The 22,130-nt window shown below is 34.5% G+C and overlaps 1 protein-coding gene across 4 annotated transcripts in view; it reads right to left on the reverse strand.

The window, feature by feature from the left end:
• LOC129240093 (protein phosphatase 1 regulatory subunit 3C) overlaps nt 1–22,130 on the reverse strand; it is a 30,580-nt gene that overhangs the window by 7,624 nt on the left and 826 nt on the right. For 2 of the 4 annotated variants that reach the window (XM_054875599.1, XM_054875595.1), the window contains exons 2-3: nt 18,180–18,502; nt 9,810–10,190 (exon numbers count right to left, since the gene is read on the reverse strand). In XM_054875599.1, the coding sequence (XP_054731574.1) occupies nt 9,810–10,190; nt 18,180–18,256 (458 nt within the window). In that variant the 5' untranslated portion in view covers nt 18,257–18,502. Of the gene's footprint in view, nt 1–9,809; nt 10,191–18,179; nt 18,503–18,618; nt 18,801–18,834; nt 19,023–22,130 lie in introns of those variants that run through there. The other 2 variants (XM_054875598.1, XM_054875597.1) reach the window with 2 other exon arrangements.

Genomic DNA, 22,130 nt, shown 5'->3' on the forward strand with positions numbered 1-22,130 from the left:
AAGTGTAAACGATCGATCGATCGGCCGATTGTTGGCAGAGGCTGAGCAGGCGGTAGGTGGCGCTCTCTGCAAATTATTACAAGCACTTGTGTACTACACAGATACATATATATACATGAAGACAAGTATTCGCGTTGGAATGTCAACTGATGTTGGGCTCTTGGGCTATGGGCTCTGGGCTGTGGGCAGCGTCGCTCAAGCGGAAAGGAAATGTATTGATTTTTATTTATAAACGTGCATTGTGCAGCGTATGTATGTGTGTGTGTGCATGCACTTTTAGTTTAAGAGCTTGTCTGCCTGTTTTTCTTGCTTTATTGTTGCGGTTGCGCTGCATTGCAACGCTTTTCTACCACGTTGGCGTCTTTTTTCCTTCAATGATCATGCGACCAACGCATGTTAAACGCTTGATCAGCAGTTGCTGGTGGGTGCCCGTATGTAGGTGCATATGGTATGTATGAAGTTGTCTGGCTTGTGGTGTTGGCGCAGCAGTTGGCGATAGCAGCAGAAGAACAACGTAAAATGGTTCGAGGCAACTCTTTTTACCATCAAATTATTCAATTCACATGCAACAGGTTTACACTTCTTGTTTGACTTGATTGTAAAAATTAGCGGTGTCTTCACTATCGGCGACCAAAGCGGTCAACGAATCGCAGATAGTTGCCCACGCGCTAAGCATACGGCGACAGTGATAAGCTTTACCGGCGTTTGCTTATTAATTTCTTTAGAAATTTGGGTTGCATGTTTTTACTCTTTCTCTCATTGGTTTTTATTCTTTTTTTTATTCCTCTGGCTTTAAATTGCAATTGAGCTTCTGCCGGCTCAATTAGCTGCGGTCATAACAACAGTCGAAATTTGCCTACCCATAACAGCGCCTGCGCGAAGGTACTTGTTTATTACAACCTGTAAGGCAGTCACTTCGGTTTTTACGCAAAAAGCGTTGCAGCGGTAATATGCAACTCATGCGTATGTGCGCCTCACGTCGAAGCCGGTTTGGCTGTTCCGTGTGCTGCATGCCTTTTAGGGATTTTTGCGGATTTCGTTTTTGTTTTTCTGCAGCGTCCAATTACTTATTTTGCCGTTTCGAAATATGCACCTCATTTATTAAACGCTTGTAAAAATACTTTTAGTTGGTTTTGACTTCATGTGACGTCAGCAAAATATATGGCGTTGCATTTGGGTTGTTCAGCAAGCCTGACTTTTCGTCGTTAAACATATTTTTAAGACAACTTTTGCATCAATAAACAGGCGAGCTAAAATATGTTTACTGTTATGCATTGAAGCAGACAATAACAACTATTTGGTAATTGAAAAATTACTATGCAGCACTACGCCGAAACTGGTAATTTTAATTGAATATTTAGAAATTGTAATTTCTCCCTAACAAAAGCGCATTAAAACCATCTAATAACGGAGTTTGTGTGCAATCACGGAAAATATTCAAAGAAAGTAAAATTGAATAAATTAATGGTGAAGTGTTGTCAATTTTTTTAAAAAATTACCATGAAGCAATAATAGTAAAGTTCAGGAAGCGCCAAAATTGTAGACGTTTATAAAATTTTCATAAAAAAATATATACAAGTAACGGGTGATTTGTTAAGCGCTTGGTAATACAGAACAGAAATATTGTAGGAATGATTTTTTTTTATAATCTGGTAGATAATTTCATGGGACTTATGTTTTGAATATGATATTCGGTATATACCGTCAAGTTATGCCGTCTCATTGGAGCCAAATGTCGTCGATGTATAGCTGATTAAATTTTGGAACTAGAACTTCGCGAACAGATTTATTTTTTATTTTTATTTTTGTCAAAGTAAATTTCCACAATTTACCGTTAAACGATTCATGATTACTTGACAAACCTTACTGAACAGAAATGTCAACGCAGTTTGCCACGCTCAGCTTTCAACTTTTGGTAATCGACATAGATAGTTCTCATTCGCACCACAGTCGGTTCTACGTTTCCCGAGTGACCCGTAACAGAACAGAAATATTGGCCAAGGACTTGTTACTCCATTGCCTGTACAAACATGGGGAATTTCTATACTGTCACAACAACAACAAAAACATATCGATAGTTCTCATGCAGCTAAAAAAACACCCGATACATACAACGTTAAGTGCAATCACCCAACGATGCTGGATAGAGAAAAAGGAAGCAATTGCACGGGGTTAAGAAAAAACTTACAAGGATTTAAGGGGGGATTCTACTGTAAAAATCAAATTTTCATGGATTTTGTTTTCATACTTGTATTAATTTAATTAGTAAAAAAAAGTTTAGGGTTACATAAACACAGGTCTTGAGTGTACAAAAAAAATTTTTAAATTTATTTTCATTTCAAAATGGCAGCTGTACAGCCGCTCCCCCGAAACGCCTTTTGAAATCTGCCCACACTGTCGCGCATTTAAAAAAAATCTGAAATCAAAAAACCCAAATTTTTTTTATTATATATCATTATTTTTAGTTGTTAAGCCTATTACTTGCAAAAAAAAAATTTTTTTGTAAAATTTTTGAAGTTTTTTAAAAAATCGACATTTTTTTGTTGTCATTTTGTTATTAAAAAAGGGGTTATAAATAATAAATTTTTCCCCACCATAGCTTTAAAAACTAGTAAATATTGTTTAAAATATACTATCAAAGTTTGAGCTTGATATGTTAATTTTTCACGGAGCTGTGATGTGGGCAATTTTGAAAACGTGGTTTCGAGAAAAACACGCATATGACCGTAAACCTCTCGAGCGCTCAGTTTATACCTGCTTTGCTAAAACTTTTATAACTTGAAAACTATTCAAGATTTCTTTTTAAGATTTTCATGGAACATTCTGGAGTTGTTTCTGAGTATGTTTCAACAAAAAGTAAAAAATCGATTTTTTTTAAGTTTTACAGTAGAGTCCCCCCTTAAATGAAATATTTTGTATGCAAATAAATTTACAATTAGAGACTTTCGGGTGCAATTTTTCTCAACATTCGGAAATGTAAGCAAAAGCAGTAAAATTTATTTGGCGAATGTAGGAAAATTGCACGACGAGTGAAGACAATAGTCAAATGACGACACTTCAATCAACTGAATGTACACCCAATGCGCTCACAACAAGATTATCAAATAGTCAATGGCAATGGCAAATGCCCACTTGAAATACTTTCTGTGCATTTTACGGCTAATAGACTAGCACAGAAATAATGCATCATTAACCATGGGAAATGGGAATCAACCATGAATTTTATAGGCGGAGTTTTTCCAAAAGCCTAAAGCACTTGCAGCACATGAATTTTATTTATAAATATTTACATATGCATACATATACATATTGCAGGAAACGTTTATTGACGCACATGATTGGTGCACTCAATAATTTTCAATGACACAGCCAACAACAAAGCACTGATACAGTTTGTAAAATATGCCAGAAAACCAAATATCTGCCCACTTTCGGTCACATGTTTTTCCGTATTTATTATTAGGCATTAGCGAGCTTTTTAATTACTCATTAAGGCTGTTGCATGCCACAAAGTGCGATGATGTTTTCGAATCAAATAATTTTATAGGTTTCTTAAGATTTTTGAAGACTGGCACAGTTTTGACGCTAAATAATGGACAATTTATGAGGCTCTTCGATTTTTTCGTTTTTAATTTTTAGAGCTTTTACAGAATGCTTCAAATACAAGTACATTTTTAGTGGGCTCGGAAAAAACACCCTAAGGGGAAAAATACGCTTTCGAAAAAATGCACTCTATGCATCTGTTTATGATAAGAAATCAAATGTTTTATAAATAGATTTTTAAAAACCATTGTTAGGGATTACGATTACAGAACTTAGTGCACAAAATACCGTTTGTTTGAGAGGTGTGTCACACTGCAAAATATCGTTCAAGTTTATGTATCCAATTTGAGAAAAAATTCTCAACACCCGACAGAAATGGCACTTAGAGAGACAAGAATGTATGTACCTACATATATTTTGATCAACCTGTGTTCAGTCCCATCCACATTACCATATATTTATCTAGTTTATTTCCTTACCGTGAGCCAGTGAAAAGAAAATTTTAAGAAATTTTCACTTTTCTAAACAAAAATGGAATCTGCTTACTGACGGTAGTGATTTTTTTTAAATAAATTTTAATGTATTGTATTATAATGGAATATACATATATATGCATATATCACAGGCATAGCATACTCTAACTAGGACACTTGGTTACTCCCTCCACCACTTCCTCACTTGAAGCTCCTTCACTCTTCATTGGTGGACAAAAATAAATATCATTTATTCAAGATTTTCAAATGAAATATTTTGATTTGGTTTCAAAAATAACTCAACAACATTCGTAGAAAGCCATGAGTGGGCGCTTCAAAATGTGCTAAAGAGCGGAGGCACAACAAAATTTGAGTTAATGGTAAAACAAGGAATAAAAAATAAATAAAGCGTAGATATTTGAACAAGCATATTTTCAAAATAAACAATTGATTTTATTTATACTCGTATGCGAGTATGTTGCTGCTAAAATGAAAATATTAAAAATGTAAAATGTAAATAATCAAAATTTCAATATCTGTCGACAAAAGGACTCAAAAAGCACTTTATAGCTTTCAAGCACTAAATTGCTGTGCTCCGATGCTACATTTTACATTTACGCTCTGGCGTGTCCACAACTTTAAACTAACTTTAGCTAATAGTCTAATTTATCAGTATAAAGTTGTCCGTGAAAAATAAAAGTAAGACGCTTCAAGTTATGTAGTTTACTTCGCCAAAAGCTCGCAGAAATGTTCATCATAGAAAATTGAGTCGTTTGCATGAATACTCCACGCACGTTTATTAAAATTTACATTATGCCCACTCTTCTAATTCCTAGAGTCTGGTTGACTGCCTGCATATTCGCTCCTCCTAAAAGTCTGTATTTGTTTTTTATGCTACAGTGTATCGAAATGAAAACTTTTCGCCTAGCTAATATTAGCGGCAACGCAACTGTTTAATGTGTGCTGCGTATTTTAATTTAATTTTAGTTTAGCTCATTTATTTTCATGAAGCGTCGCACCACCATTGCGGTGTATTTTTGGGTGACACGCAGTCGTCGATGCCAGACGCTTGGCGGGCGCACGAACGCTTCACGTGATTCACCCATGATTACTTGCCAGAGAGGAGCGGCAATGTAATGTGAGCATACATACATACGTACGTGTGTGTGTGCACAAATTGATCTTCATCGTTTTTTTTCTTATATTGCTGCTTTTTGTCTTAATTTGTATTACAAGTACAACTGAGTGCTTGTTGTTAAATAATGTTGTTGTTATTTTGTGTTGTTACATGAAGTAGAATGCTTTCCCGTGTTTTTCTGTGTCCTCTGCGAGTATAAGTTTATATAGGTATAAGCATTTAAGCGGCACACAAAGCGCTTTAAAATTTACTTTTCTTATTTAGATATCATACATACATACATGTACTATAAATAAGTATGAATTCTCGTATGTGTGCCTACATACATTTGTAGTGCTAGCATAAAATTGGCGTCTAACCTTAAGCTGTAACGGTAGTGTGTCACTCGCTGCTAAAGAAATGGCGAGATAGTTTCACACATCTACTAAAAACTTATAGCTAATTAAGTTTTTTCAAATAAGTGGCAATACAATTTAGATTTATTAGCTATTATATAACTTTTATTAGCTATATGTAATTTTAGTTGAAAGCAGTGGCTTTTGTTAGAAACGAGTGTTTTGAGCTCTACGGTAGTGACACTGTAAATTAGAAAGCATGCAAATACATTTCATTTTATATCTCCGAGCTACAATATGCCGTCACAGATGTGATTACAATTAGTCTTGTCAAGTCTGAACATTTTTTTGTGCCTAATACTTTAAATCTTAACAAAAGCGAATTTGCGAGAAGTGTTGAGCGAGTTGTAAAGAATTTTCTCATCAGCGGCTCCGTTTGGGTTAGCTATAGCGCATACATTGAGAGTAGCCTGAAGAGAATTATGGGTAATCTATGCATATGGTTTGTAGACTCTAAGGGCCGTTGATATTTTGCTTGTCGCGTATCGCGTAGTTGGTTGGGAAGCTCTGGCTACTGTTGGTAGGACGCAGTTTCGGTTTAAAAGCGTAACTGAGTTTTCAAATCATTTAGTCTGCTGAGAAGTATAGGCGGGTGTATAAGCCAGTAATTCATAGCGCAGTTCGGTCAAATAAATGCGCACAAAATATAATTAATTGGGGGGTAGCTGCAATGCAAAAAAAAAACCTATTTCGATTAAAAATACGAAAAAGTTTTTTTTTTATATTTTGAAAATGAAAATTAATTAGAGGCACAAAAATCATTCATGGCAAATAAATTTGGCACGTACTGACGCAAATTGAATTTTATGCCAAAACAGAAATTCGCCGAAATCAATTTATCTTTATCCATGGCAAATGCAAAAGCAATCCATTAATTAATAAAATGGTATTAATAGCCATTTAGCTGTTTGGTATGATAGCCACATTTTATAGCGCACTATATTCGCATGTAATTTGTGATGCCTTTCATAGACTTCGACTGAGTTGTAATCAGTGGTAATCACAGTGAATTCAAGTTATCAGCGAGTCACCTAGAATCAAAATTGATTAAGCTGATAACGGCATTACGAAGCTATAACCAGCTTAACAGCTACAAAAGCATACAACTGTGATTAAAGAGCAAGCAAAATTTCCATCAATCACACACACATACATATATACGTGTGTGCGTATGTGTAATTCGCTGTTTTGACTATCCAGGAACTTTTTCTGACATTTCAACAACAGGCGCGGAAGGTAAGGGCGTCGGCAAACGTGCACAAATATTGCAGTGCTAAGCGCTTAGACAGGAGGCCAAAGTTTATGCAATCAGCATAAATTATTGTTTGTTTTTGCATGCATTTCATAATTTAATGAATGCTTTTTTTGGCACTTGTTGACTAGTCGAAATACTTTGTTTCAGTATTTAATGCTAAATGCGAATTTTATTCACATTTTGTGGCGCACTCTTATTATATATTTCTACTTTTTCTACAGACATACGCATTGCAGCTTATTTTTAGAGTTGCTAATCTTAGCAATTAACCGCCGTAAATGTATTTGATCCGGTGTTAATGCACGCGATCATTAACAAATCTTGTCATTGATATAAAAGTGACCGCAACTTTGAATGAATTCGATAATGAGCGTGTGCACATACATACATACTAACCCACTTATGCATGCATGCAGGCCAATAAAAGCAAAATTATACAACATTTAGCGAAATATATCCATTTTTGCAAGCAGTATTTGTGTGTGTGTGTGTATGTATGTATGAATGTGCACATGTGTTGACGTTAACAATAATTCCTTGCATATTTGCAAATATTTGTTTGTTTGTTTTTATTTGAACTCGGGGGTTATCTAAATGCCGTGAGCGTTTGATTGATAGCAACGTTAGATAATGCTATGCAGCAGCTTTTATTAAGGTATTTTACTAAGCTGGCGAAATGCAAATTTGCATAGCATTTAAAGAATTTTTTAATCAGCCTGAATTCAATCAAACAAAGCCGCTGAGTAGCCGTAATTTTCTATGGCTGAGCAGCTATAATTCTTTGCATACTGGGACATATTTCGAGTGAGTCGTTATTTATTTAAAAACGCTACAGAATCAAGATCTTGACTATCACCAACCATGGCGTATAAGCTGTGCCTTTGTTCTTTGATTATCTTTATAAATTTCATTAGCGCTCGAGGTCTCTGCTTATTAGTGATAATAATACTGTACAGATAGCAACTCAAAAGCTGCTCTAAGGCTTTCGGTTTCGCTGCAGTTCTTAGCCATATGTCCTACAGACCTGCGCGTGCAATAAGGCGTAAGTCGCAAAGCAATTTTCAGAGCCTCGCTTGGCTTATCATGAATAGTCTATATCCGCTTGAGGCTGTCTACTAAATCAGTACTTCATACAACAATATTTTATTAAATGATTGTTAATAAACACACAATAAACATATTTAACACGTGCATATTGTACACAAGTAAATATGGCGTGTTTTTTAGCTGCATACGAACTATCGATATCGATAACTTGGTTTGATGGCATTTCTGTTTAGTAAGGTTTGGCAAGTGATCAAGAGTCGTTTAACACCCGAAAAACGTTTCTAAATTGTAGAAATTTACTTTGAAATAATAAATAAATCTGTTCGCTAAGTTCATAGAGCACTGGCCGCACCATCGGTCCTTATTTATTTTGAATTGAGGAAAGGAGCCATCGAGCCATGCTGACTGAATTTTTAGACAACAATGGATTTATTGCGACATTCAAGTCCTCATTGGCGCCATACGGCTAAATTTGTTGGTAAAAGTAGTCAAAAAATTGGACTCATCGAATGCACCATGAACTCGTAGCCGCGGCGAACATATGCTGGACATGATATTCAAAAAATAAATGCCATGCAATTATCTACCCATAAAAAAAAGAAAATCATTGCAAAAATATTTATGATCTGTAGAATCATTTCAAGTTCTCAAGCTTTAAAAAAACACCCGATACATATGTATGCATATTAATATGTCCCTAGTAATTTTTAGTTCTGACAGATTTCAAGAATTTTTATAGCACAAATTTTATAAAAGTCGACATATACAAGACAGACAACATTGGGTAGGAAGGTTGCATGAAAATTAATGTCTATAAATAGCCGCAACACATCCGCTACAATGACCAAAATGTACAATAATATATACAAAAATAACAAATTCAGGCATATTCATGTGCATATTTTCAGAAAGGCGTTTTGACTCATCATACACAATTCAAGTGAAAGAGAAATCATTGAAAATTATGAGCAGAGAAAATGCCATTTGAGTGAGTGAAAGCAGCCTGTTCGTATCGCAGCAATCGCGCCACCCCTGACATATTTTCATATCAATATTATATATAGTATACATATATGAAGCGCCATGTTCTTCCTCATATTTTTCAGTAGGTTTCTTTTTTTGTGGCTGACAGCTGCTAATGGCACCACAAACGATTTTGTTCAATGAAGTCTATACGCGCTGATTAAATATTTAATGCCAACTTTTAAATTCTTAAGTAAATAATTAAAACGAGAGCCAACTTTTACTATGAAAGATTGCATTGCTTTGACTTAAAACATATCATTGCGAAAAATATCAAAGCAAAAAGATGCGGAGTAGGCGGGTTCGTATAAATCTAATACCTATAATGTCGCGATTTTAATAATTTTTCAGTTTGCGGGAAACGCCATAACGCGATCAGTCTCAACGTTGGGGTTTACGTCAAACTATGAACCGCACGTTAGGCAAACATTTGTGTTTACATTTATACATTTATTGTGGTGAGCGTCATCACCGACACCCAAACGCTTAAACATCAATATTTAAGCGCCTATTGTGTAAAAATAGCGAAAATGATTTATATAGTCGTGCGCATATTGAAGGCACATTTGTCTGTTTGTCTATTTGTCGAATGGAATAGCGCCAAGTCGGTGTCACATTTCCGCTATTGCAAATCTGTCGACTCGGCGACTGGCAAATCTAAATAAATCAGGCTGCACTAGTAAACCACTGCGAATGCACATACAAGCGTCCAAATGGCACGAACAAACTAAATCAGCGCCGTTAAATGGAATGTAATGCATACGCTTGCTTGTGGCCCAGCGTGGCGTATGAGTAACCGTCTAAAAAAAAAATAGATACATACTGCAACTCTCAATTCGCTATCATCTCACATCTCACATCTCACAAAAGATAAAATAGAAATAGAAACAAACACAAAATCCCAAATAGTATGCAATATTTCTTGGTCCACTCACCTTTGTTCGCTGCATTTACAGCTCACACACTCCGTTTCCGTGCCCGCCGCGTCACTGTTGCGACTGTCGTTGCTATTGTTCGCCATTGCTGAACGGTGCAGACAGAATTTGCGGCTGAGGCAAGACTTCGGCTGCATTTGGATGACTGGTGCGGAGAGTGTGCGCGGTAAACCGCAATGGGCACGCCCCTCTTGGCCGTTGAGACAGCCAGCGGTGACGGTGATGGGCACCCGCTGCATTTGCTGTTGCTGTTGCTGCTGCTGCTGGTGCAGTTGATGGCTGGCGAAAACAGCGGCCGCACTATTGGCCATGGCCTTCGATGCGAGTGTGATCACTTGGGGGCGACAATAGCGCGACGCTCTGTTTGTTTCGTCATTGTAACTGGAAATAATAGAAGTGAAACGTTGAAGGGGAAATTAGTTGAGATTTATGAATGCGCCCTATATTTAAAGAAAGATAAATATTTAAAGAACAACAAAAATATATATATTCATATATTCTCCACTGTTTCCAAATTTTCTACGACTGCAGTTGTTAATAAACTGCACTTTGTTTATACCGAAAAATTCTACTAAAAGGATTTATGATTGCCATAATAAGTAATCGCGCTGTACGAATATCAGTAAGCTTTTGATGTGTAGTTTTATTAATTATGACCCTCGTGAAACTAAAAAGAAAAATTTTTAATTAAATTTTTCAGCTAATATAAAACAATATTTTTTAAAATCCTCGCGTCTTTTGTCTCGGAATGGAATGGATGGAAAATATGTAGTGGGAGCGGACAATTTTTGACCAGTGCGCAGATAACTGCATATTCCTTTACATGTTTTCAGAATAATGAATTCCAAAAGTTGCTTCCTCAATAAAACTTAAAAACAATTCGGACCTTAATGCATTCACAAAAATTACTGCACGAATATTTTCTTAAAATTTTTTTTTTTTTGAAATTCAGATACAAATGTCTACATTGTAAGAAAATTTTGCAAGTCATAAAAGATTTACGCATTTGGCACAAATTAGCTAAAAAGCGCGGCACGAACTGGGCAACTGTCACTAAATTTCCGACAGCTCCATCGAACCATTTGGCATGCCATAATAAAAAAATTTTTGAAACGAAAGCAAAACCTATGGAAGAAAAATAGAAAAAAGCAAGCTGCTGCAAAACACTGCTTCTTAAACAAGAATTTCCAAAAACAAAACGTTAAAATTCTGACTTTTTTATGCACGCACATTTTCCTTCATACGTAGCAGCATCATAAATTTGCAGCGCGTGTTGTCATTAACCGACATAACCCCCGCATTGCTGTATCCACACAATTAATAGCACACAACTAAATATAATTGCATACATTTTGAAGATAAAAAACACACAAAAAATGAAAGCAACAAAATTAATTTAGGAATGAAAATAAATAAATCGAAGAGCGAAGGAGTAGCAGAACAATAACAAATATTCGGAGGCACGTAGCCAAGAGAAAAAATGCACTGGCTAGGAATGACGTATTTATGTCTGAAAATTAACTGTATATCAGCAGTGGGAGCTGTGCGAAAGAACGTTTATTGGTGCGCTTATAAATGAAGCAACGGAATGATAAAAGAAAGTGAAAAATGTGTGAGACGGCGAATAACTAATGAATAGTTGTTGTTTGGCAGAATCGTTTGAAGAAACCCCGAATCGGCACCAAATAACTACAATACTACGTAGTGTTAGGCTTTTTTTGTTTGATGTAAATAAACGAATTAGTGGACGAAAACGCGCGCAAAAATTTTTCGATTCCATGACGTTTTGACACTATCAGCAGCAGCTAGCATGGAAAAATTTGCTAAAAAAGGCTATTTTTTCGATGAAAATTGACTTTACGTGATAAAAAAATCAAGTCCCAGCAGTTTTTTTTAATCGCTTACTACCAATGGTGCAAACATACATACATATGTATGTGTGTATATAAAAAATAAATGTTTCCAAAAAGTAAAAAAGTATCAGAATTTTTTAAATAACCACCCAGTTTGTTTTCAAATTTCATAATACGTCTGGTAAATCAGAACACTCTGTATATGTATGTATGTAATGTTATATATGTGCATACGTATATATACTATTTTCGTATATTTTGTGCAAAGTCGGCCTGAGAATAATTAATATTATTCTGTTTTTTTTTGCTACAATGAGTAACGACTTTCATTATTCAGATGGGCGGGTATACACTTTCTTTTGTTTTTGTTATAAAAAAGATATCATTTTTGTGCGCGGTGGCACCTCATTTAAAAGAAATTTGTGTAGAAACTTTTACTTGTTTTATTTAATTTTTGGTGTATCTTTGCTGTTAGCGCACCTCTGTTGTGAAATTATTTCAACAGGTCCTTTTTGGAAGACACTATGGAATCTATGCACATTATGAATCGACAAGTGGCCATCGATTTGTGGTCAAATTTTGTCGATTCTAAAATGAGAATTAAAAATAAATATTTGTTTATGGACTCATTCAACCGTATGTTGCATAGCAGATCATCAGTGTTTGGCCACAACTTTGCTTTAACTTTATATTTTTTATTAGAAGAGATAAGTTTGTTTTGGTTGCGCCTTGAATTGCTGTTGATGACGAAAATTACCGCTGATGTGCTAGTTTTGATTTTTGGCTGTTGAAACTTGAGGTGTGAGTCGCTCATCTAACTCAACTTGTACATCCATTTTTGAAGTTTGTAAAATAATGTCAAGTGGCAGCATTGACACAAAAAAGTATCACATAACAAAGGAAAGAAAAAAACAAAACTTTTTTTTTTCAAAATGTTGAAGTTGCTTTTGTGTAAACAGTTTTCTTTAAATTTGTATGTATATTTTAACACCCAAACCAATACACTTAGATGCGGCTAATTATTCATAATTTCTCTTTTCTTGAGATAAATTGTGTATGCAATCAATGGTTATGGAAAGCAGCAAAGTGACCTAACATGCATCCGTCTATTGGCAGTTGTAAGTTTGTATGCTTAATAATAAAAAATAAATATTTCATGAATCTTTACAAAATATTTTCTAAACAAACCAAACAATTGCATTCAATATTTTTAATATTCGATTGAAAAAATTATTTACTTGATTATATTAAAATTATAAGGGGATTTAAATTATTGCCTTATCTTTAAATTACATTCAGTAATGAGATGATATTAAAGATATGGAGTGTTATCAGTATTATCATAAAAGCGCTATTAAAAAAATAAAAATATACTTAATTAATTCGCTTTATAATTATTGAAATATGCGACTTAGTAAGCACGTACAACTGGGGGTACACAAAATGTCTACGTGACTCCCAGTATCTCCAGAAAGAGGGTAATCAAAGGAATTTAGTAGTTATTTATTTTATGATTTAGCTCTTGCTCATAGAGAACCATGGCTGTGTATTGGTAATCGAACGTATGCCCGTCATCATCGATTGTGAAAATTCCTGTACTTTGCTTTTACCATAGATAAGAGCAGTGTTACCTTCTTTAATTCAAATGTACCTATTATAATAAACTATGAATGGAGATTAAATGTATGCTTTTTTCTATCTATAAACAAACAATGTACAATCTTCTTCAAATTGATTTGTTTAACCATTAAGTAATAATATTATTAATCATTATTAAATATTACTTTTATTTACTCAACGACAACGGGAGAGACTAGTAACAGAAATGAAAACAGAAGTAGCAATAGAAAGTAACAGAGGAACAACAAATTCTGTGACACATTCTCAAGGCAGGCGGTGTTATGTTAAGGGAGCGACTAAGGACTGTCTCCAAACATTTATGGCGAATGCTTATACTGTTATAACATAACCACAACGACAGTCATTGATGTAACAGTCAAGATGTAACAGAGGGTGCGGTAAATACATAACTGTTAGGCAACATAAGCTGTACAAAAACAGAACCGGGAATAGGGAATGCTTATGCTGTTATAACACAACTACAAAAACAACAGTCATTGATAGGGTGTAACAGAGGGTGCGATAAATACATAACTGTTAGGCAACATAAGCTGTTTAAAAACAGAACAGAGTAAATGAAGTTGAACTGTTTCTATTTAAGTAATACCATATATGTATGTACATGTTAACTGAGACACGCATTCATGACGTGTTGTCGGTATGTAGTTTATTTTATTAGTCTACAATTTCAATGCCTTTTAAGCCATAAAATCCAATACAGGAAATCCTTTCAAATTTTTAAATCAATAATGCCAGCATACACAAAATTTTCCTTAACTATTAACTTTCAGCTAACTGATAAAGTTGGTATCCGTTGGCATGACGCGAGTCGCCGCCTAATCGGCGTAATTTCAATTAATTTATAGCCGCACATCCCGCAAAGTACTTTTACTTTATCAGAAATTTTTTAAAGCCGAGTCTGTATGTAAGTTATTTTTCTATTGTTAGCAACACAATAAAAAGTATTCAAAGCAATTTTAAATGAAAGTGAAACTAAATAACAAGTTCAAGTCGTTCATGTCGTTGCAAGTGTTGGCACAAAGCACAAACAAGTTCGAGAGTTGAGTAGCTATTCGAGCACTTGAAGATATAAGGGAACAAACGATCAATTTGTTTTCAAAGGCACACATTCACACGAAGTTATGATTAAAGAAACACATTTTTTTAATTATGTTTTTTTTTTTTGGGACACAACTTGTATGGTAAAACGCGATCTTCTTGTTTTCTTCATAAATTCTTATCGAATAAATTTTATGATATAATTTCGCTACTGAGGTAGTTATAAGATTTGTTTTTAACTCGAAATTTGGAACAAGCTCTCACGTACATGTGTGTGCCGACCGGAACAACTGTTTTTCGTTACTGTAAATTAAATTTATCTCTTTACTAAAATTAAGTAGATCTATATTTTAGTACAAACTACGTCCTCTACCCTCCATAATAATCATATTATAATTTGCTATTGTAAAAAAATTTTTTTAGTTTACAATTTTTAACAATAAATGAGTTGAATAAGTTAACAAAGGTGATTTTAAAAAACTAGTAAAAAGTGTGAAAAATCCCCATTGTAGCTCATTCGCGCGAACTATCAACGTATGCCACCAAGTATGTATGATATGTATGTATATATGTGAACATATTGTACATACATATTTCTACTTTCCACACTGACTTCCCTCTCCACTATCAATTCAAGTGAGAAGGCATCGTAATACTACATTTTAAAAGCTTCCAAATCAGGCAAGCCGGCGACTAGACCGGCTAGTAGCTAGCAGCCGGCTTGAGGTTGTCAGTAAGCCAGGCAACAAGGCTGCTACCACGCCACAGTCGCGTGCTTATCACCATACTTATACAAATGTCAGTATGTATGTATTTTGTCGCGACTTGTGACAATACGAGTTCAAGTGGGCAAGATTATTAAATAGTGATTATGCACTTATAACTATTTGTAGATACATACATATTTACATACATACATAAGTAGTTGAGTCGATTTTTCAAGTTGCCATGATCTATTTTCGAGGTAAACAATGGAGTAAGTGATATGTACCGGCTATTTTATTAAAATTCCCTTAGTTTTTTGTTTCGATTATTATCGTTTTCTGTGCAGCGGTGATTATGACAAAAAAAAAACCTATTATTAAGACAATGAAAGCAAACTAGCGATTCAAGTTTGATTCTTTGTTTATATTAAACATATTTCAGAATAATCTACGTATGTTACCCGAGGAAAAATTTAAATAAATTTAAAGAATTTTAGTAAATTTAATTTTAATAAATAAATTATTTTCAAACACTTTAGGAATACGCCAGCCTCTTATCTGCGAGTATCGAATTAAGAAATATTACTTGGAAATAATGAGAAATGACACTGAAAATGATAAAAATCAATTTTCCAAAAACAAAAATCTGACGTAATTATCAATTATTATGCTCAATTACGTGCATCTATTTAGGTGAAATTTGCTTGCAAGCAAATGCACTGGTACTTATTTCACACTTATACAGCTATCGTATTTAACAGGGAGTGCCAACATGAAACTGTAAACTTACACCTATGTGAAAATTAATGCTGAAGGTCTGTGGCTTGTCAAGAATACTAAATTGAAATATCCAATCAAAACTGAGAAAAAAGTGTTAAAAAATTTCAGATAGTTGCACTTCTACTGGGAAAGATTTTCCAAATATTTTGTTTAAATAAATAATTTTATTAAATTTAAACAAATAGCTACCTAATTTTACCGGTATACACCTATCGTACTTAACAGGGAGAGCTAACGTAAAGCTGTAAACTTACACTTATGTGAAAATTAATGCTAAAAGTCAATGTGAAGTGGCTTCTTTCTCATTTATACTAAATTGAAATATCCAATCATTATGAAGCATTTTTTTTAAATTCCAGACAGTTGAACGTCTACTGGGAAACATTTTCTGAATAATTTTAATTCATCGACTAAGACAACTAAAGAAATTATAAAACTATATGCAAATTCTTTAACATTTCTTATTACCTAGCACAACGTATTCCATCGTTGCAACTCCTAAAATATGAACAGCTATTATACAATATTAATAACAAATTTGCTTAAAAAAATATTTCTCAGCTAATTTTACTTAGCCGCTCTCATCGATTAGTCACAGATCAAGCATGCTGATAGATCAATCTGCGTGCTAGTAAAAGCTATTGCCGGGTCTAGCTATTTTAGCAAATACTTCCCGTCAGTCCTACACACGAATGTATATGTAAGTACATACAGGCATTGCATTGGGCATATTCACTTCTGCTGAATACCTGGATTAAAAGTTTGACAATAATATTATTTTTATTTTTTTATTTAGAAATACCTATATTCTAATGAGTATCCAACGCTTTGAACTTGAACGCTCTGAGCAAGACATGGCCTTCATGACTGTCAAGAGCAGCTGCCACAAAAAATAAAAATAAAAGAACACAAACAAAGAATAGGAAGAATATCAAAGATGTCAATGGTTGGCTGTTGACAAATATGCTAAAAGAAAAAATATTGCTAACTACATATTTATTGTATTCATACATCTTTCAGATGTGCGTACGCTGCTAAAGAAATAAATCCTTGTGCTATTCAAAACCTCTGGCATTAGAATTTTTGGGCGTGCTCGGCAACAGAAGAAGCCATGGAAATAATACCTATGTACATATACTCGCCTGTGCACAAAGTAACCGGCTGTGTTATATTGGAAAGTTTTAACAGTTTTTATAAAAAAAAGGTTCATTCTACAACTGGGCATTTTCTACAATATAAAAAATAGTTCGAGAACAAAACCGAATTTTTGACAAGAAAACGTATCTCGGCTTAGCACTTTTTCTGCCAATCAATACATTAAAGTAAATATAAAGTTTGCCTATGAAAGTTAATAGATAAACGTATATACATACATATATGCTATGCATACAAATTGGAATTCACGCAATTCACGTTTGCTACAAAGTTATATGCATCCAAACTGGATGAACGGCGTGTTCTCACTAATTTGACCCACACCAACAACAGCTATTTCACAATAGTTTCTTTCACTAACTGAATATATCTTGCATAAAACGTTTGATTGCATTATTGTTTAGCATTTTCGAATAATGAAATGAAAGAAGTTAAAAGTAAAAATTAGAAAAAAATCGAGGAATTTTAATTCGAAAGTATTTACTCAACTCTGTGGCCAATGATGAATTAGAATATTCTATTTTGGTGTGATCAAAATTTTAAACTTTGCTTCAAATTTAAATCGGAGTTGAAAGTGATATGTGATTAAAATACAATAATTATTTTTAATCTTTAAGTAAACTATACCTCTGCATTTGATCGGTTGAACTGATTCTCAAATCGCCTTTTAATTTAATGTGACGCATTTGTAATAATTTATAGCGAGTTAAAAAACACAGGATTTCGAACTACTCTGTTAAACTACTCGGTTAATTTTCTTCACGCAATCGATACTCTTCATTCCAATTTCACCCTTATATCCTTAGATTTATTCTATATTTTACCACATCATTAAACTCCAAAAAAGTTTTCGCGCTCTCTAGGCAAGGACATGCAAATATTTTTTTAAAAGCACGAACATTTTTTCTAAGTTCTACGAGGCTCCATTTCTACCTGCTGATTGAATCATCAATCACTGAAGATTACTTTAATATCAACTTTTTTGTGTAGGTGTAAAAACAACAAAGAGGTCTAGGCTGGCGTTATAAAAATGTTCGCTGTAAAAAGGCTTCATTTAATCGCCGTCAAAACATTCGCTATTATTTCAGCAGCTATTATCACAAACACTATTGAAAGCTTTCACTCAATTTAGGATTTGTTATCCTGCTTCAGCACTGGCATTCAATAATTTGTTTAACGTTCACAATTCGATCACTCACCGATGATTGTTCATGTAGTCCGATAGGAAACTAACTGGCGGACTATGGCTGAAGATGGGTGGACTATGTGAAATCATGTTGTTGGCTGCGACTTTAATTATGGTTGTTGCTTTAATGGCCGCTGTTGTTTTAGTTTGCAGTGGATTATTATTGGCCGTCTGCTGATATGATTAGCGGTGGCAAACGTTGATTGACAACGAAGATGCTAAACCCTGTTGCTTTCTCCTCGCACAATCGGTTGGTTGGTCAGCTGTTGTGATAGTGCGAATGATTGCCTGGACTATTTACAAATAGCTGTTATCGCTTCAGAAATAATTTGTGTGCTGCAAGTAGATTAAAACAAAAATGCATAAGTTTTATAAACGATTATGCGCTCGTACAAATTGTAATACTAAATCTAGCTCATTATCAGGGATCAGACACTTTCGAGGCAACTTACTACGAGAAACGCAGTTACGAACAAAATAGCTGCAGTGAAATGGCGTAAAACAACAAATAATAACTAAATGTAAGCAAATAATATTTTGTTATGCCTTTGATATTTATTTGCTCTTAATTAAGCGTAGCTACAAAATTTTTAACCAATTCGTAGACTCCTCTTGTATTCGCTAGCATGAATGAGAATCTCGTTCAGTGTGTAATTGGCGTAACGTACCAAGTTGCTGTGTAATTGGCGTGAATGGCAAATTCTACTTTTGCTTTCCGACTGCTTAAGCTATATTAAGAATAGTTTTTGATTTTTATTGTTATTTTTATGGCCTGATAATTTAAAAATGAAAGAAATCTGATGGTGCGATCTGGTGATTTTCGATGTAGGCGCCATAACTCTCAATTCTTTACACAATTAATGCTTTTCCAATTATTCAACAAATATAATTATTTGACCTTGATAATGTGGTCAGTTTGTCAGTAGTTCGTTTTGTTTTGTTTTGTTTCGTGGTTCTGTTATGCAGAGAGACATTTCACTCAATACTTGAGAGACTTTTGCTGATCTGCAGTGTTGCCAGAAAAATGTTGCTAAACACTTGTAAAGTGAAGATACATATTTAAAATATTAAAATATTAAAAGAAAACCCCAAGTAAACAACAAAAACTAAATACTTATTAAAACTGAGGGAGTTTCGTAAATTGTATCTTTAAAGCCACCTTTTTTAATGTGTAGAAAGAAATGCCCAGTTTAGTGAAACTTACAATAGTTTGTCTTTTTTTTAAATTTATTTGACCCAATACCTCCAGTCAACATTTTTAATGTTTTCATATTGAAAAGTGGGATAATAATTTAAAACGTACCTTTTCATTAAAAATTTTCCTTTTAGTAAATTAGAAATAGTATTATTAGCACAGCCAAACTACTTAACTTATATCTTTTTTGCCAATATACCATTAACGTACTTCTATTCTTGAGGGATGTTTAGGGATTCTATTTATAGTGCATCAGTTACTATGCAATTTTAGTTATTTTTATTATGGACCATAATTATAGCTATAAAAAATAAACGCCCAAAGGGATGATGCGTTGTAAGTTGCGCAACTACGAGTGCACGACTACAAGTGGACTCTTTGCTAAATAGACTCAAGCTAATATACACTTTTGCTCACATAATTAAGTCATGATTTATGATTTAACAATATCCGCAATACATATTTTGTTTTGTTTATTTTTTATAAAATTATAGTTCATTGTGTAACAAAAACCTTACAAATCAAAATTCCCTACTTTGTAAAAAATTCGGAAAAAGGTAACAAATTTCAAAAAATAGTCATTCAATTTTTCAACTTTTAAATGAGAGTATTAAGAAAACATCAGGCGGCCGCCGTGGCCGAATGGGTTGGTGCGTGATTACCATTCGGAATTCACAGAGAGGTCGTTGGTTCGAATCTCGGTGAAAGCAAAATTAATAAAAAAAACATTTTTCTAATAGCGGTCGCCCCTCGGCAGGCAATGGCAAACCTCCGAGTGTATTTCTGCCATGAAAAAGCTCCTCATAAAAATATCTGCCGTTCGGAGTCGGCTTGAAACTGTAGGTCCCTCCATTTGTGGAAGAACATCAAGACGCACACCACATATAGGAGGAGGAGCTCGGCCAAACTCCTAACAGAAGTGTACGCGCCAATTATTTATTTATTTTTTTTTATTAAGAAAACATCAGGGTATCCCAGAGATGGTTGATGAAGTTTCGAGATATAGAAGTTGAAAAAGATTGTACAGCACTCTATGGCACCCCCCTTGATGTCGGACTTGGCAGGGAGCTTACGGTGAACCAGAGCTTAGGTGAAGTTAGGCGGTCACGCTCGTTTGCTAAAACAGTTGCTTCCGCCAGGGATTTAATTTTTTTGAGTTTTCCTGCGGGTATGATGCACGCCGCAGTAGAAGCAGACCTTGCGGTAAGCGCGTCGGCTTAGGCACACTTTAGTGACTCGGAATGAGCTGGGCTTTTCCCAACCCAGTAAAATATCACGGCTTAGTGCGTTGAACCTCACGTCTCGATGATATGATGATTATGCCTGCTGTTTGTGTTCATTTTACCAATGAATATTTCCAATTAGCTATTAATTTGATATTACTTCACGATCACTCCTGATCATTGCCAGATCACTTAATATCACCACGCTTTTACACTTTTTTATCATCAATTCACAACAGCAACATATTCATTTTGAATTGCGCTGAAATTAATTTTCCATCTCATCTATATAATTGCTGGCTAGCGTTTCGCATAGATATGTATGTGTGTGTATAATATTTAGCTTGATTTGTTGATATCATTAAAATTAAAGTTTCTTGTCCGATCATTTGAGCATTCAATTGTCAGGTTGTTGCAATTTTCATTGAAGCCATAAATTGATCGTTCACCTGTTCAACGTTTATGCGGCCAAACAAGTGCACACATACATAATTAACGTACATACACACATATGGGCTCATAAATTTGCGTTGGAGTATTGATTAGCCGATCGTTTGAACGTATGATCGTTGAGGCCGTGAGCGTGCCGCTTTACAGTTTTCTTATCGTCGGCTGGTTAGCCAAATTGTTAGTGAACTAATCGAATTCGTTACTTCCTCCTCGCTCGCCAACAAAACTTTTGCACTCTTTCCATAGTCCAATATACGCATAAATACATACTTTTATATGATTGTATGTATGTCGTTGTGTTTATTGTATTTGTAAGTAGTTGTCTGTCTGCTCAGCTGATCGATAATGCTTGTAGTTTTACGTTTTATTACTGTTGCTGTTTTTGTGTTTGTGCGTCCATCACAGGTTGTTTATTGTTCATAAACCAGGGACAACGATCATCAGCTGTCTATTATTGGCTTAATTATGTTTGCTTGCGGTTATGAAGTGTTCGCTCAGCTGCCTGCGCTGATAATGGCATAAAAAGCGTCTGAAGAGGGGCTGAGTTGAAAGCGGTGCTCGCGTGGCGGCTATTTATAGTTAAGGGGTTTGAGATTTTCAAGTGCTTGTTTGTCTATATTTCTTTGCAATAATATGTTTCTGATTTTTTTTACTTTTAGTGTATATATTTGCATTTTGAGTACACATACACATACAAATATGTATATATAAGGCACTTGCTTTACCACTCAGTGTGCTTTCAAGAAGCCGAGGCCGCTGTTACTATCTAAATTCCTGGGTGTGATAGTACTATGTGTCAAAAAGAAATGAGTCATCATGAGGTGATAACATAATTTTTCTTTAAAGATTAAAGCATTTGGAAAGGACGGGCAGATAGAATGGCGTGCTTATGATTTTCGCTCTATCTAGCTCATATATCTTAGCATGTAATAAAAGTTAGATTTCTACATAAATACGATTTTTTTCGATTTTTTTTTTTGTGTTTTTCAAACTATTTTTCATTTACAGTTTTCTTCTATCATACACTTCTCTGCATCCGTTTTTGCTATCTACAACCATTTTTCTAGCTACAACTGTTAACAATAAATTAACATCG

This window comes from Anastrepha obliqua, chromosome 3 (genome assembly GCF_027943255.1).
Source record: "Anastrepha obliqua isolate idAnaObli1 chromosome 3, idAnaObli1_1.0, whole genome shotgun sequence".
In the NCBI taxonomy this organism is placed as follows: domain Eukaryota; kingdom Metazoa; phylum Arthropoda; class Insecta; order Diptera; family Tephritidae; genus Anastrepha; species Anastrepha obliqua.